Genomic DNA, 12845 nt, shown 5'->3' on the forward strand with positions numbered 1-12845 from the left:
TCTCCTGGCAGCTGGAGGTCTCTCTGACAGCTGAGCCAGGGGGATAAATTCCCTCTCCCAAGGCCAAGGGAGGTGCGCATACAAGGATGATTTATGGGCCACTTGCAGGGAGCGATGAGCTGGAAGGCTGCAGGGAGCAGGGTCAGTGCCAAGAAGCTTGGGGCATGGAGGGAGTGAGGGGTGGTGGGAGGGAGTGAGGGGTGTCTGGGACCAGGGAGGGTAATGGAGGAGATGGAGCCCTAAAGGAGTCCTGCAGCCTGCAAACAGCTTTCTTTCTCCATGATTACACGTGGGAACATGGATCTGGACCGAGCATCCCAAATTCCCGCTCCATCCCTGGTATACCTGCAGCCCTGCTCAGCCTTCTCTGAAGCCTGAGAGCCTGGACACCATTGCCTGTCCCCAGGGTATGGTCATGGCACAGGCAGGTATGAGCACTGGGGTCAGGCTGCTTATGGGTCTTGCTGGCACAAGTCTATCCATCTTGTATATCTTCTTTTTCATGCTGGCTAGTGGTGTCTATCTGTCCAGCAGGCTGTGGTTGGATGATCTGACTTTCACCTGCCCTTTCAGTGCACCTACTCCGACCCTTACACACAGTGTCGCTCTGTCTTCTGTGGGTCACCGTCCTGCAAGGTGGGTTTGTCACGCGCTGGTAACTGCATTGTCCAAGCCCTGAGCCCTCACAGGAGCTTTGCCAGCAGTCAGTGGCAGTCCAAGATCAAGCTTCAGGAGGCATTTCCTAGTCTGCACATCCCCTACAGGTATCCTGTGTCTCCTTCCAGAGACACACTTGCCCAGGATGCTCCAGGACCAGCTTTGAAGGATACAGGATCTGAACGCTCAGCTGGAGGGAGTTCTCTTGAGCAACAGGAGGGGAATGAAGCATGGGAGGTCTGCAAGACACATCAGCCCAGCTGGTACTGACCAGTTCCCAGCCTGTCATGCTCTCCTGACATTGCCAGATTGTCTTTTCCTTCCCCAAAGGACATCTACACATTAACTTTGCTTCTCCCCATCCCTCTTCTGTCTCTGGTTTATTGTGGGAGATTAGCTTAAGATGGGACTGAGAAGTCTGAAATAGTCCTAAGTAGGAGGACAGGTTCATTCTGCTGCCTGCCTCAGGTAGCCATTGTCTGCTGGGGTGACTTTGCTCCAGGGCAGAGTTCCCATTTGCTTTTTGGGGCAACACACCATGGGCTGTGAGCATCATCTTTCCCCCATTTGCAGACCCAACACTGTTGATGTCAAAACAGGTCAGCCTTCCCGTCCTGTCTCACTCTGCTGCATAGTTCACAGCAGACACCTTCTCCTGGTCTTGTCCACAAATCCCTGGCTCCTTGGGAGGAGAGAGGGGACTCCCAGCAAGGCCTGGTCATCTTCTGCAGACCACAGTGTTCTTGAGGACTTCATGACCCTTAGCAAGACTTGATGATCCTGAACTTGACAATCCTGGACTTGACTTCACGCATCTTGGTGCGCTGGGACAGCCCTGCATTGGTGTTGCTGCTACCCACTGCCAGATTTTGGGACATGGACCACAGTATGATGTGTCTGGGGACTGCTGGCTGCCTACCCAGATGTCATGCAAAGGGGGATGCTTTGGAGACAGGTCATCATCTGCTGGGATGGAGCTGGCTGGCTGAGCAGAGGTGGCTGGAGGAGCTACCTGCTTGTGCTACACTGAGACCTTCATCCATGACGATCCCTTCTGGAGTGTGAAGACCAAGTGAGATGGCACTCAATGGCCAATTCTGGCAGCCAAAACTAGCTCCTTCTTGCTCTTCTGCTTCATTGGCTTTCTTCTCCTGTGCTGCACAACTTTCAGCCACTGATATGCCAGGAGAAAATCTTCTGTAACTGTTCCTGACTTCAGACTGATGCCAGGTAAACAGTGTGAAATTAGTGGAGACAAGTAAATAATTTGTAAACAATGATTTATTTATTACTTTCCCCTCCTTTCCCTGTGCAAGTAGATTGCATGATGCCTCAGAAGCACTCGCAATTTGGAGTGAGTTCTCTTGTGAGGCATTTCCCACTCCTATGAATAACTTATGAACAGATCAGAGTGAATATTAAAGGCCTGAAAATACAGAGGCTTGGGCTGCTGAGCTGAGTAAGTACTGCTCCGGCTCCTCAGATAGACGAGCTATCTAACAAAACAGCACGAAGTGGATTCACCATGCTGTAATTAAAGGGTGCGCATACTTGCTAGTCAATGGGTTGCCCATCAGGTAGGGTAGGTAGTGTGTAGCAAGGGGATGGCAATGCCTGGGGGATGCAGCAGGTCTGTGAATGTGATTTGGACACCAAGTATTAGTATTTTCTTTTGGGGGTGATTCATGCTGTACAGTGCTCCTACCGAGCTGTTCATGGGAGGCAAACACAACCCAGCCAGCTGGACTGGGTTGATGCTGGAGGTTCACAGAGGAGCTTTCTGGATAGCCTATCACATCTATAAATTACCCGAGTGTTGGTAGAAGGCACGCACAGAGGGTTTAAGCCCCAAACCCACTGAGAGCAGGAAGATGCACTGACTTCAAAGAGTCCAAACCCAGGCTTCCACTTAGCTTCAGCCAGGTGCTCTGTGCTGGGCATTTATCCACCTTCAAGCTCAGCCGCCTGCTTTGTGTTATTTTTTTTTTTTTTAAAGATGATTGTAATTCACTCAGAGAAAGGCTCCCAAACCCCCTGCTTGGCTCCTGCGGCAAGGATTCAGATCAGTGCTACATGAAAGGGATCAGGCAGTGCTATGGTCTGAAATCCCTGTTGCTCTTGCAAAGTTCCCTGCCAGCCCTGTGTACAATGCTCCCCACGTCCCAGCCCCAGCAGGACCTGGGGTGGTACTTGCAGGATTGTGGGCTGCGTCTGATCCTGGGTGTCTTTCCCAGTACAGGTCTCAATTGTTTCTCAGTGTTGGAGGAAAGGCAGGAGCCCCCACAGTTGGGATGGGATCAGCACTCTGTCTGAGGCACTTGGCACAGTTTCTTTCATGCCACCTGGCTGAGGTGACAGGAAGAAGAGGGACTAGATGATGTCTCCAGATCCTGCCTGTTTCCTTCATCATAGTGGCTAGGAGGTCCTTGGTAGGACTTAAACCAGGGGTGAATGTGAGTCACACAGTTATGGATCTGGGTACCCAAACACTTGTGGTACCCAGGGTATGCCAGCTGTCACCCACTGTCCCCAGAATGCCATGAATCTTCTCTGGGCATCCTGTGGCACATCTACTTGCATGGTGTAGGTCTTTCTGTGCCCCTAGGCTCGCCATGGTAGGCTGCACGCAGGCAGCCCTGCCAAGAGCACCCCCAAGGCAATGCAGCAGGCTCTGGGAGCGGACAAAGGGGACTGTTCCCACCACGGGGATGGACCCAAAGCAGCACACAGCTTGAGGCCAGCCCCAGCTCCCCCCCACCAGATCCCCTATGCATCTGTAGTCCCTTCCCCTCTCCGGCAGCCCTGTGCACCTGCACTCCAAGGCAGAGTGGGATTTATCCTGCCCCAGACGCTACGGTGCAAGGGGTCAGCCCTCATAAACTTCACCGGCACCGAGAGAGCCCAGGCCAGCTGCCTCGCTTGCGCCCGCGGGGACGGCCTCCGCATCCCGGGCACATTTTGCTATCGGTCCCTGGGGCCATTCTCTGGGCCAGCACCCATCCTGGTGGGTCCAGGGCATGGTGTGGTGGCAGCATGGTGGGGATGGGGCTGAGCGCTCCCAGCCCCTGGCTCCCCTCCCCACACCAAGCACTTTGGGTAACCCCTGGTCCGTGGAGGCGGTGTGACGTCATTCTGGTCCTCCAGCAAACCCCTCCAGCTGTCTGGAGCCAGCACAGATTGTGGGACGTGTCTGGTGACTGACGGGGCCTCAAATCCATGTTTATGTGAGATGATATCGAGAGTTTTAATTTTTTTATGAGCGAGGGGTTGTGGGGGAGGAGGAGACTCCCAGGGCGGCTCGGAGAGGAGGCGGCAGTGTGTGCATGTGCGTGTATGAGACACATTTCGTCCCGCTGACCCCCAGCTGCAGGAGTCCTGCACAGATAAAAACGGCACCCCGTCACCTCTGAGCGGCAGGGAGCAGCTGGGGAGGAGGTTGGACAATGCCTGCTAGCAGCCTGCCTGGAGGAGGGACACAGCAATGAGGCTCGGAGTTGGCTCTCTTGACAAAACCTTCTGCTCAGCCCCTCCTGCACATCACCAGAGTCCCCTCCAGTCCCTGTCTGCAGGATTGCTCCAGGCTCAGCCCCTTCCTCAGTAGTTGAGTCTCCAGAAAGCTCTGTTGAGCTGGTCTCCTCTTTCCTCAAAGGAAAGTCCACTCAATGGAGTGCCTGAGCATGACTTCTCCAACATCTAGGGCCTGGTGAGATGCTGTGGCCATTTTCAAACACCACCAATCCTCCTGGAGAAGCTGTTCTCCTCCCCTCCAGCCTCATGGACAGCATTTAGTGCATGTTGGTGGTTTCCACAGAGGTACCCTCTCTGCAGATTGCTCTGACCTGGTTTAATCCCTGCAAACCTTAGGTCCTAGTCCTTCATAAAACCTCACCATAGCCATTGAGAAGCAGGTCAGAGTCAGCGATGCTTTTCATCTGGCCAGAAAATTGCCTGGTCCAGTGCCAGCAAGAGCAAGGTGAGCAAGAAAGTGAACTAAGGTGAAGCTCAGATGCTGCTCCCAAGTGCCCTGTGCTGTGTGGGATCCTGCTTGGAAAGGACCTGGAGCAACTGCTTGGCCAGTGGCTGAGCCTGTCCCCAGGGCTACCTTGACACCAGGTGACTTTCAGAGGTGAAGGAGATACCCATGGGGAGCTGGGAGCCATGTGTCATCAATGTCCCATGGCCAAGGCTGCGAGGTGGCCACCAAGGTCACACACTGCCATCCTTGACTGTGGGATGGAGACCTCCAGGTGATGCCTGGCTCTTTCAGCAGGAAGATCCCGTCCCTGCTTCCCGCAGACAGTGGGGATGGAGCAAACTCTCCCCGAACTGACTGGAGTGTCTGCATGCAATGACTTTCACCCGGAAAGGAGGAGGGGGGCCGAGGCCTCTTTGTAACCCAATCTCGTCTGCATGGGCCCTTTGTTGTTATTACATTTATTTATTGATCCCCCTTGGGAAAACCTTAGCGGTGCTGGACTTGCTGGGGCTTTATTAATGGGGGGGGGGGGGGTGAGGGAAGGGGAGGAGGGCCGAACAGAACGCTCGGACCATCTGTTCCCACCAAAGGGATGGAGCAACAATAGCCATGTTTATAAAACTCCTCTGCAACTCATTGTGTTTGCGAAAGGAGAGCTTCCACATCAAAGGCTGTTTCCGCTCCTGCTGCTCAGGGGCCCCTCCATCTTCTAACATCCTGCAAAGATCGCCCCGTCTTGGTCCCCTCCTCCCCCCACAGCCCTGGATGCATGGTGAGGCAGTAGTGGCATCACCCACAGAGGGACCAGCATGGCTGGGGGCAACTCAGCTGAAGGAAGCATGCATCAGCCTGCTCATGTCTGATGGTTCAGGGGGGACTTTCCAAGGCTGGGATTTCTCCTGGAAGCAATAAAACTCTACCATAAGGCACTGGATGAGTTTGCCAGACACTGGTGATGGGAACACCAACACGCCCAGTGCTGGAGACCTGTCCCCATGCTGGTTTCATTCAGTCTACTGGAACAGCAGTGTATGTGAAGCCACTTTGGTTTTGCTCAAATTTCAGATGTGGAAGAAAAACAAAAAACAAGGAAGAAAGTGGGTCTGGCCACGTCAAAGCTGGCTGATGGGGTCTTTCATAATGAAACAACTGTGTTTGGCTTTGCTCTAGGCTTGTATTAGATTATCTGTTACAATCAGACATGAAATAAAGACCGTTAAATAGGAATGAAATATTTTGACTGAACCAGCATGTTGTTTTTTCTTCCCAAACTGATCTTTATGGACAAGATGAGGGTTTAGTTCTGGCTCAGATCAAAGCTGAACGCCTTCTTGGGGACTTGGAGTTGTCAGCCATCTCCTGGCCACAACCCAGCCCTGCGGCTGGGGACGAACTGCTCTGGGGTGAGTCTGCAGGCTGAGGTTTGGGACATGTCCAGGCTGCCACACATTCCCAGCGTGACCCTGAATAATGGCATGTCACCTTCTGGGACTGCAGCTCCTTCCCTGTTTTGCTGGTGCTTTATGGCAGCAATTGTCTCCATGGGCAGACAGGTCAGTGACTCTGCTGGGGTTTTGTGCCCCCAGGTGTGAGGAACAGGGAAACCTCCCTTAGGGATGTGGGATTGTCCCAGCCCAGCCTTGGACACAACTAAGACCTCTGGAAGATGCTGCCAGCCTGCAGGAGGGCAATTTGTCACCCATGGGAATTTCTCCTCTCTGCGCTATCTGGTTGTGCAAGGACCTGATTTCCAGCCTGCAGGACAGGCACCCTGATAGAGGGCTGGTGGATGAGCAGGGACAGGCTGTCTCACACCTTTGAACCACCCCCTTCCACCCTGGAAGGGGGAAACCTTCCGACTATATGATGCCTCCTTGGGAAGCAGTCCAAGTCCCTGTTGGCTGTGTCCCCTTGGCCTGTCCTCCTCCAGACTGCTGGAGGAGACCTGAGTACGGTTTCTAATCACTCCTGGCAGGGTGTAGGAAGCACGCTGCTCTCTCCCAGCACTTAGCAGCTTCCCTGGGAACCGTGCAGGAAAGAAGAAGAGGAGCCCAGACTTCTGGGAGACATTTTCATTTCATGCCTAAGCCACTACTCTGGTGCTCAGCCACACGGCTCCATTAAGTCCCCTTCTGGCTGTCTTCTTTACATCAATCACCCTGTCTCTGTGAGCAGCCCAGACACCGGATCCGGGTTATAAATAAGACAATCAATCAGTGATGCTATTAGATAAACACAGTGGCAGAAGCCAAATTAATGCTTGGCTTTTTCTTGAAAGGGAGGAAAAAAAGAGTCAATTGCTTATTAGGGGACCCTGTTGTGGTCTGGTATCTGTGCTGCAGCTGAGCTGGGTGGGCTGCGCTCAGCTGCCATGTCTGCGTGCAGGGAGGTTTGGGATGCTGTGAGCAGATGGTCAGTGTGGGTCACCCTGGCCAGAGCAGGCAGGGGCAGGGGCAGACTGGAGGTGGGCAGGGAGGTCACAGCACTGGAGAGGGAATGGGGAGCTGGGAAAGCGATGGCAGGTGCTGACCAGTCAGCCATAGTGCTACTGGAGGGTGAGGAGGTGTCAGAGCTGGTCTGGTGGGGGAGGGAAGGCATGAGGCTGCAGGCGGAGGTGCCTGGGCATCAAGGACACAGTGCCAGAGCACAGGCTGAGCCATTCAGGATGAACATGAGGAATAGGAAAGTCACAGCTTTGAGGCTCTTTAAACAACAGACGTCCTCTTCTGGAGAGGCATCAAGTCCTGATCTGGAGCCAACAAGGGAAGAGATGGTCCAAGGCTGTCCTTTGCAGTCTGCTGTGGCCATCCATCACCTCTTGCTGCTACAAGCCTCTGCCCTACAACATTGTGGGAATGCCTCAAGCTGTTGTTACCCCCAGGGACCTCAACTCCAGCTTTGTCTGATTCTCTATGTGGTGGTGGCTGAATCACTCAAAACTCCTGGTCTCATTCCTGCACCACTGGTAGTAGGCAGGAGCCTTTCCTCATGGTGGGACCTTCATGTCTGAACCATCCATCCTGCCACTGGGGAAGAAAGTTCTGGGAGAAGGTTATAACCTGCTAAGGGCATCCAGTGCTACATTTCTGAACAGGAGACAGGTGTTTTCTGAACCACTACCATGTGGTTTGGGGTAGGCTCTTGTATTTTGCTGGACTTGGCACCATTACAGGTTGAAGACTGCAGGAGTCAGGGCTCCTCCAAGTCAAGCTGACTCTATTTACATCCTCACCCCTTGCAGATGCCACTCTTCATGCTCTCACCCTGGGGATCACCTTTCCACCAGCTTCTGCTGCTCTTGCCTCCACCTCCCACCTCTCATTGTTGTTGGGATGGAGGAGGACATTTGCCACTTGGGGACCAGGTCCACCCTGGTGCAAATAAGCAGCAGCTCTCCTCTGCCAGCTGGCTCGATGGTTCCCATCTAGCATTTCCACCCGGCTCGGCAGGATGCTCTCGTGTTTGGGTCTGGCTGTGCAGCTATCAGTGTGCTTTCTCAGCAGCCGAGCCTGTCTTCACACCCCTATGCCTCCTTGCTCTCACCTGGGACTGTTTAATGCTCTGCCACGGCTGAAACACACAGCACCATGCCTATTGAGCCTCCTTTCCCACCAAAGCATGGTGCCCCATGAAAGCCCAATGCCTCACCCCTGTCAGCCTAATTTGTGATAAATAAGCTGCTGGTTATCACCTGGGAGCTTCAGGCTCCTGGGAGGCTGGTGTGGGAGCAGGGAGCTTCTCCGACTATTGGGTCGGAGAGTGCTCTGCTGGCACCCGCCTCAGGGAAGGGTGCAGGAGGTGCAGTGATTCAGACCTGCTCCACTGTTGAGCCCATCGCTCAAGCAAAGGGGCTTACTGCTTTCTACGAGGCCTCACAGCCAGGAAATAACTCCTGCTTTCCAGCCGCACTTCTGATCCCTCCTTGCAGAGCCTGGGGAGCTCAGTGCAAGGCTGCTCTCACATCAGCAACAGCCGAAAACAACACCTAAGGTGGGATTTACTGCCACATATGTGCTGGGAAGATGCAGGGACCCGCTGCGCCCTGCTGATGTATTGGATTTCAGGTTATGTGATGCACAGGTCTCTCTGAGCACTGTAATTCCCTCTTTCTTCCTGTATGGATTTATACTGCTAAGTGGATGGATTTTCTGCTTGGCAGAGATGCTCCCCTGGGACCTTCCCCAGTTTGAAACATCTCTGCACATCTGTGCATAATATTTCTGGGGCACTACATGAGTGGGCTTTTATGACACCCCTAGCATTATGGACTGCCTCTTAATCTGGCCAGGCACTGTGGAGGGGCTGACAAACAGCATCCCGGAGTCATCGGCAGGCTGCATGCCAACTCCAGGTGCTGGAGGGTGCCCGGGGCTGTGTGTGAAAGCCACTGCTATCCGATGGCTCCTCATACAGCTGCCCTGGGCAGTGGAAACACTGCTCCCCGGGTTCCTGAAACAGCTTGAGAGGGACAGGCTTCTTCTGCTTAATAACCTGAGACAGCATGCCTCTGGATGAGCCATGGAGATCCTGGGTGGACATGAAGGCAATCCGTCTGTCTGGGATGCTTCCCCCAGGCAAGGGCTGGGCCTGACATTTTCATCTCTGCTAAGAGCTGTCCCTTCCCCCTGACCCAAAGAGCCATCTGCTATGGTAGATTACCCTGGCTTTTAGCACTGTGAATCCATAATTAGTGCATAATTAATTACCAGATGTTTTTAACACTAATGAAACATTAATAAATGACTGAGGCATGTTGTCTGGTAATGGAACATTAACCAGTGAACCAAGCCAGTGCTGCTGCCAGCACTGCTGAGCTGAAGGCAGGGCTGCATGGGACTGAGCTCTCCTCTAATAAAGCCCTAGTATGGTTAAAATCACAGCAAGTGCTTGGTGGGATTTAGTGACTGGCTTGGTGCTGCCTTCAGGCTTTGTAGAACCAGGGCTGTGACTCCTTCACCTCCCTCCCTCCCTCCCTCCCTCCCTCCCTCCCTCCCTCCCTCCCTCCCTCCCTCCCTCCCTCCCTCCCTCCCTCCCTCCCTTCCTCCCTCCCTCCCCCATCTCCCAACTGGAGAGATGCTGTTGGGGTACTGGGCAGGCAATTTGCTAAAAAAATTGAACTTTTTCCCCCTGGGATGAACTGCAGCTCAATGACATCTCTGCCCCAGTTGGTGCTCACAAGCAAGGTACATGGGGAAGGCCAGATCCCGACACAGTGTGCTTTGCTGTACCCATTGCCCCTGTGCCAGGTCCCTGTGAGCCCTGCCCTGATGGAAGTTTAATTCAGAGCATCTGGGCCAGTGACATTTTCCTAACATGAAATTATTAATCAGACAAGGAAAGTGCATTAATTGGGACTACGTGCCACCTCCAGCCTCTGGGCTGCAGCGGGGTGCAGGCAGGTCTCCATCCTCCTGCCTGCTGAGAGGTGTTAGGGTACAGTCAGAACCTGGGGACACATGGGATCCCCAAGGGCCTGCGAATGGGGACATGAGGCACCTTCCCATCACAGCGTGGGTGCCACACAGGGTGGTGACAACCATCCCCTTTACATCACCAGGGGTTTCCAGGGGCGGGCATCCCCCTTGCACCTTCTCAGGATGTCCTGAAGGCCAGTTTTTGGGTCCTCCCAAGCCCCTGGGGAGACGATGTTATGGGTTCAAGCCCCAGGGCAGGCTCCAGGATGTCTGTGTCCCCCTCACTGCCATTCCCATGTCCTCCCCATCACAGCCAGCACCACATGTGGGAGCAGGCAGCAGAACCCACCCACTCCAGCCAGAGGGGAAATAATACCCAGAGCTGCAGCCATCATGAAATGATTGTTTAATGAAGACCGTCTCTCCTGGTGCGTGTGTGTGTGTGTGCGCGTGTGTGCATTGTCTCGGTGTGAGCTTTTTTTTTATCCCCTCTATTATTTTTTTTTTTGATTTTTTTTTTTATATATATACATCTATAAAAAATTCAAATACAGCATGTCAACAGTGGGAATACTAGGACGTACGGTATTAAATACTGCGCTTGGGTCCAGGCAGGGGCAAGAGGAGGTGTCTTTACAAAACAGGGCTTGGGGCAGGAAGGGGAGGAGAGCAGAGCAGGCACAGGGACAGCCAGGGACAGCAGGGGACAGCAGGGGACAGGTCTGCAGGGCTCCAGCTCTAAAGGCAACAGCAGAGCTATTCTGCTTTTGTTGGAGAATGAGACAAAGACGTCAACGGGGGCGATTCCCTGTATCCAACGTGGTTAAAAGTTTAGGGGTGATGTGGGGATGGGGTTAGGGGTGGCGAAGACTCCTGCAGGGTGCTGCGGGGGGAGGGGGAGCCGAAGGAACAGCTCTCCCAGGTGCTTAGCAAGGGGCAGGGGGATTTTATCGGTATTTCATTTCCTTTTTTTTTTTTCCATTAAAACCCTGCCAGCTCCTTGCTCTCCACCACACTTGTGAAAGCCACCAGTTCTTCTCTCCATCATCCCCTCAGACGGGGCCAAGAACCCCCCACCCGTGCACCCCTCCAGCTTCGCCACATGGTCAAGAGCTTGGGGGAGCGAGTCTGGTCCTTGGGGAACCCCCTTCTGCCATAAGGGGGTACACAGCTGGGAGCATCATTCCCCTCACCACCCCCCCCATTTTCATATCCCCTTTTCTCAGTGCACCGTCACGCTCCCTGTCACTCGAGTGGGCAGCGGGGCGGCGGGCACGTCTTTGGCGTGGGGGGGGTTAGCTGTATGAGCGGGGTCCTCAGCTGTGGCATGGTGCCCGGGCTCGCTTCGCCTTGCTGGGGAAAGGGGGACAGGGATGGGGGGGACAAGTGCGTCTCCTCGCTCCGGGCTGGGAGAGGATTTTGTGGCTCCCCAGGGGACGGCAGCGGCTCTGTCCTCCTCCGAAGCGATGGCGAGAAGCGTGATACGTCCTCAACGTGTGCAAAATCGAAGAGATAAGAGACTCAACCCGGTAAGGGGGCAGCGGGGTGGTGGCGGCGGCGGTGGGCGGTGAGAAGGCGTCTGCGCTGGGCTGCGATGGATGGACAGATGGGGATCTGCGAGCAGGGAGGAGAGGGGTCACCAGTCCTGCTCAGCCATGCCTGGCCACCAAGGGGACACATTGAGCAAAATTTGGCCTTTTTCCACAGGGAAATTCACCCCTTCCCAGAACCCAGGTGCCCAAACCCATCACCTCCACCTCCTCCTCCCAGGACTGGACCCTGCCCATCCACCCCTGGCTCCCATTGCCACCACTAATGTCACATGTGGACATGACACAGCTGGAGGGGAGCAAAGGACCCTGCACCCATGGGAGCTGCCTTGTGATAGCTCTTCCTTGGTCACTGAAGGACAGGTGACACATCCTTTATCCCCCGAAGTGACACACCTGGCTGCTGCCAAGATCAATCCCCTAGTCTTCATGCAGTGTGGGTACAGTGAAATGGTGTGGGGGGACCCATGAGACAGCAGCCCTGGTCTGGAGTGGAATGGGGCATCTGGGGCTCTCCAGGCTGCCAGCTTTATTCTAAGCCAAACCAAGGACTTTTTTGAGATGCATCTTTGAATTTTCTGATCTTGGACAATTCTTCTTCTATCACTACACAAAGGCCTTAGATTTCCTCATGGTTTCTTTGCCTTTTAAAAAACCAGCAGTGGGGAGAGGGGAGGGCTGCTGAGAACAAGGCATCAAAGACTGACCCCTTTGCAGGTTTTGCGGAAAATGTTTAAAAAGCCATTTTTGAGATCTCCACCAATCTGGAAAAGCAGCCAGATTTGGTTCATTTACAAAAAACTGCAAGAAAAGCCCAAATGGCTCATTCTTAATGCCCTCTACCCACAGCCTGGTTGGAGCATCCCCTTCGCAACCATGCTGGAGCCTCTGGGGTCCCCATATCCCTGCCCTCTCCCAGCACCCACATCCCATCTCTTACGCCCCCAGTTTGAGAGATACTCACTAAATAAAGAGGACGCCATAGGCAGCCAAGACCAGTCCAGCTGTCCAACACACTGCCACGGCCCCGCTGCCCACCACGGCCCCCTTGTCACAGATCTTGGTGGTGGGGGGCGGCATGAAAGAGGAGGTGCTAGCGCTTGTTGTCTCTGCAGGGAGGGAGAGTGGATGGCAAGGGGAGCTGGGGTGCCCTGGGACACATCCTGTAGGGCCAGCCCCACTCCCCAAGTGGTGGAGACATGGCACATACTGTCCCCAAATTGTTCCTCTCACTGCCATGCCACATTA

General features: G+C 54.1%; 1 protein-coding gene across 10 annotated transcripts in view; it reads right to left on the reverse strand.

The window, feature by feature from the left end:
* Positions 1-10438: 10438 nt before the first annotated feature.
* CNTFR (ciliary neurotrophic factor receptor) overlaps positions 10439-12845 on the reverse strand; it is a 209881-nt gene continuing 207474 nt past the window's right edge. For 9 of the 10 annotated variants that reach the window (XM_074813720.1, XM_074813718.1, XM_074813722.1 and 6 more), the window contains 2 exons: positions 12562-12706; positions 10439-11661 (listed from right to left, as the gene is read on the reverse strand). In XM_074813720.1, the coding sequence (XP_074669821.1) occupies position 11661; positions 12562-12706 (146 nt within the window). In that variant the 3' untranslated portion in view covers positions 10439-11660. Of the gene's footprint in view, positions 11707-12561; positions 12707-12845 lie in introns of all 10 variants that reach the window. The other variant, XM_074813719.1, reaches the window with a different exon arrangement.

Source organism: Strix aluco, chromosome Z (assembly GCF_031877795.1).
Source record: "Strix aluco isolate bStrAlu1 chromosome Z, bStrAlu1.hap1, whole genome shotgun sequence".
Taxonomy (NCBI): Eukaryota; Metazoa; Chordata; class Aves; order Strigiformes; family Strigidae; genus Strix; species Strix aluco.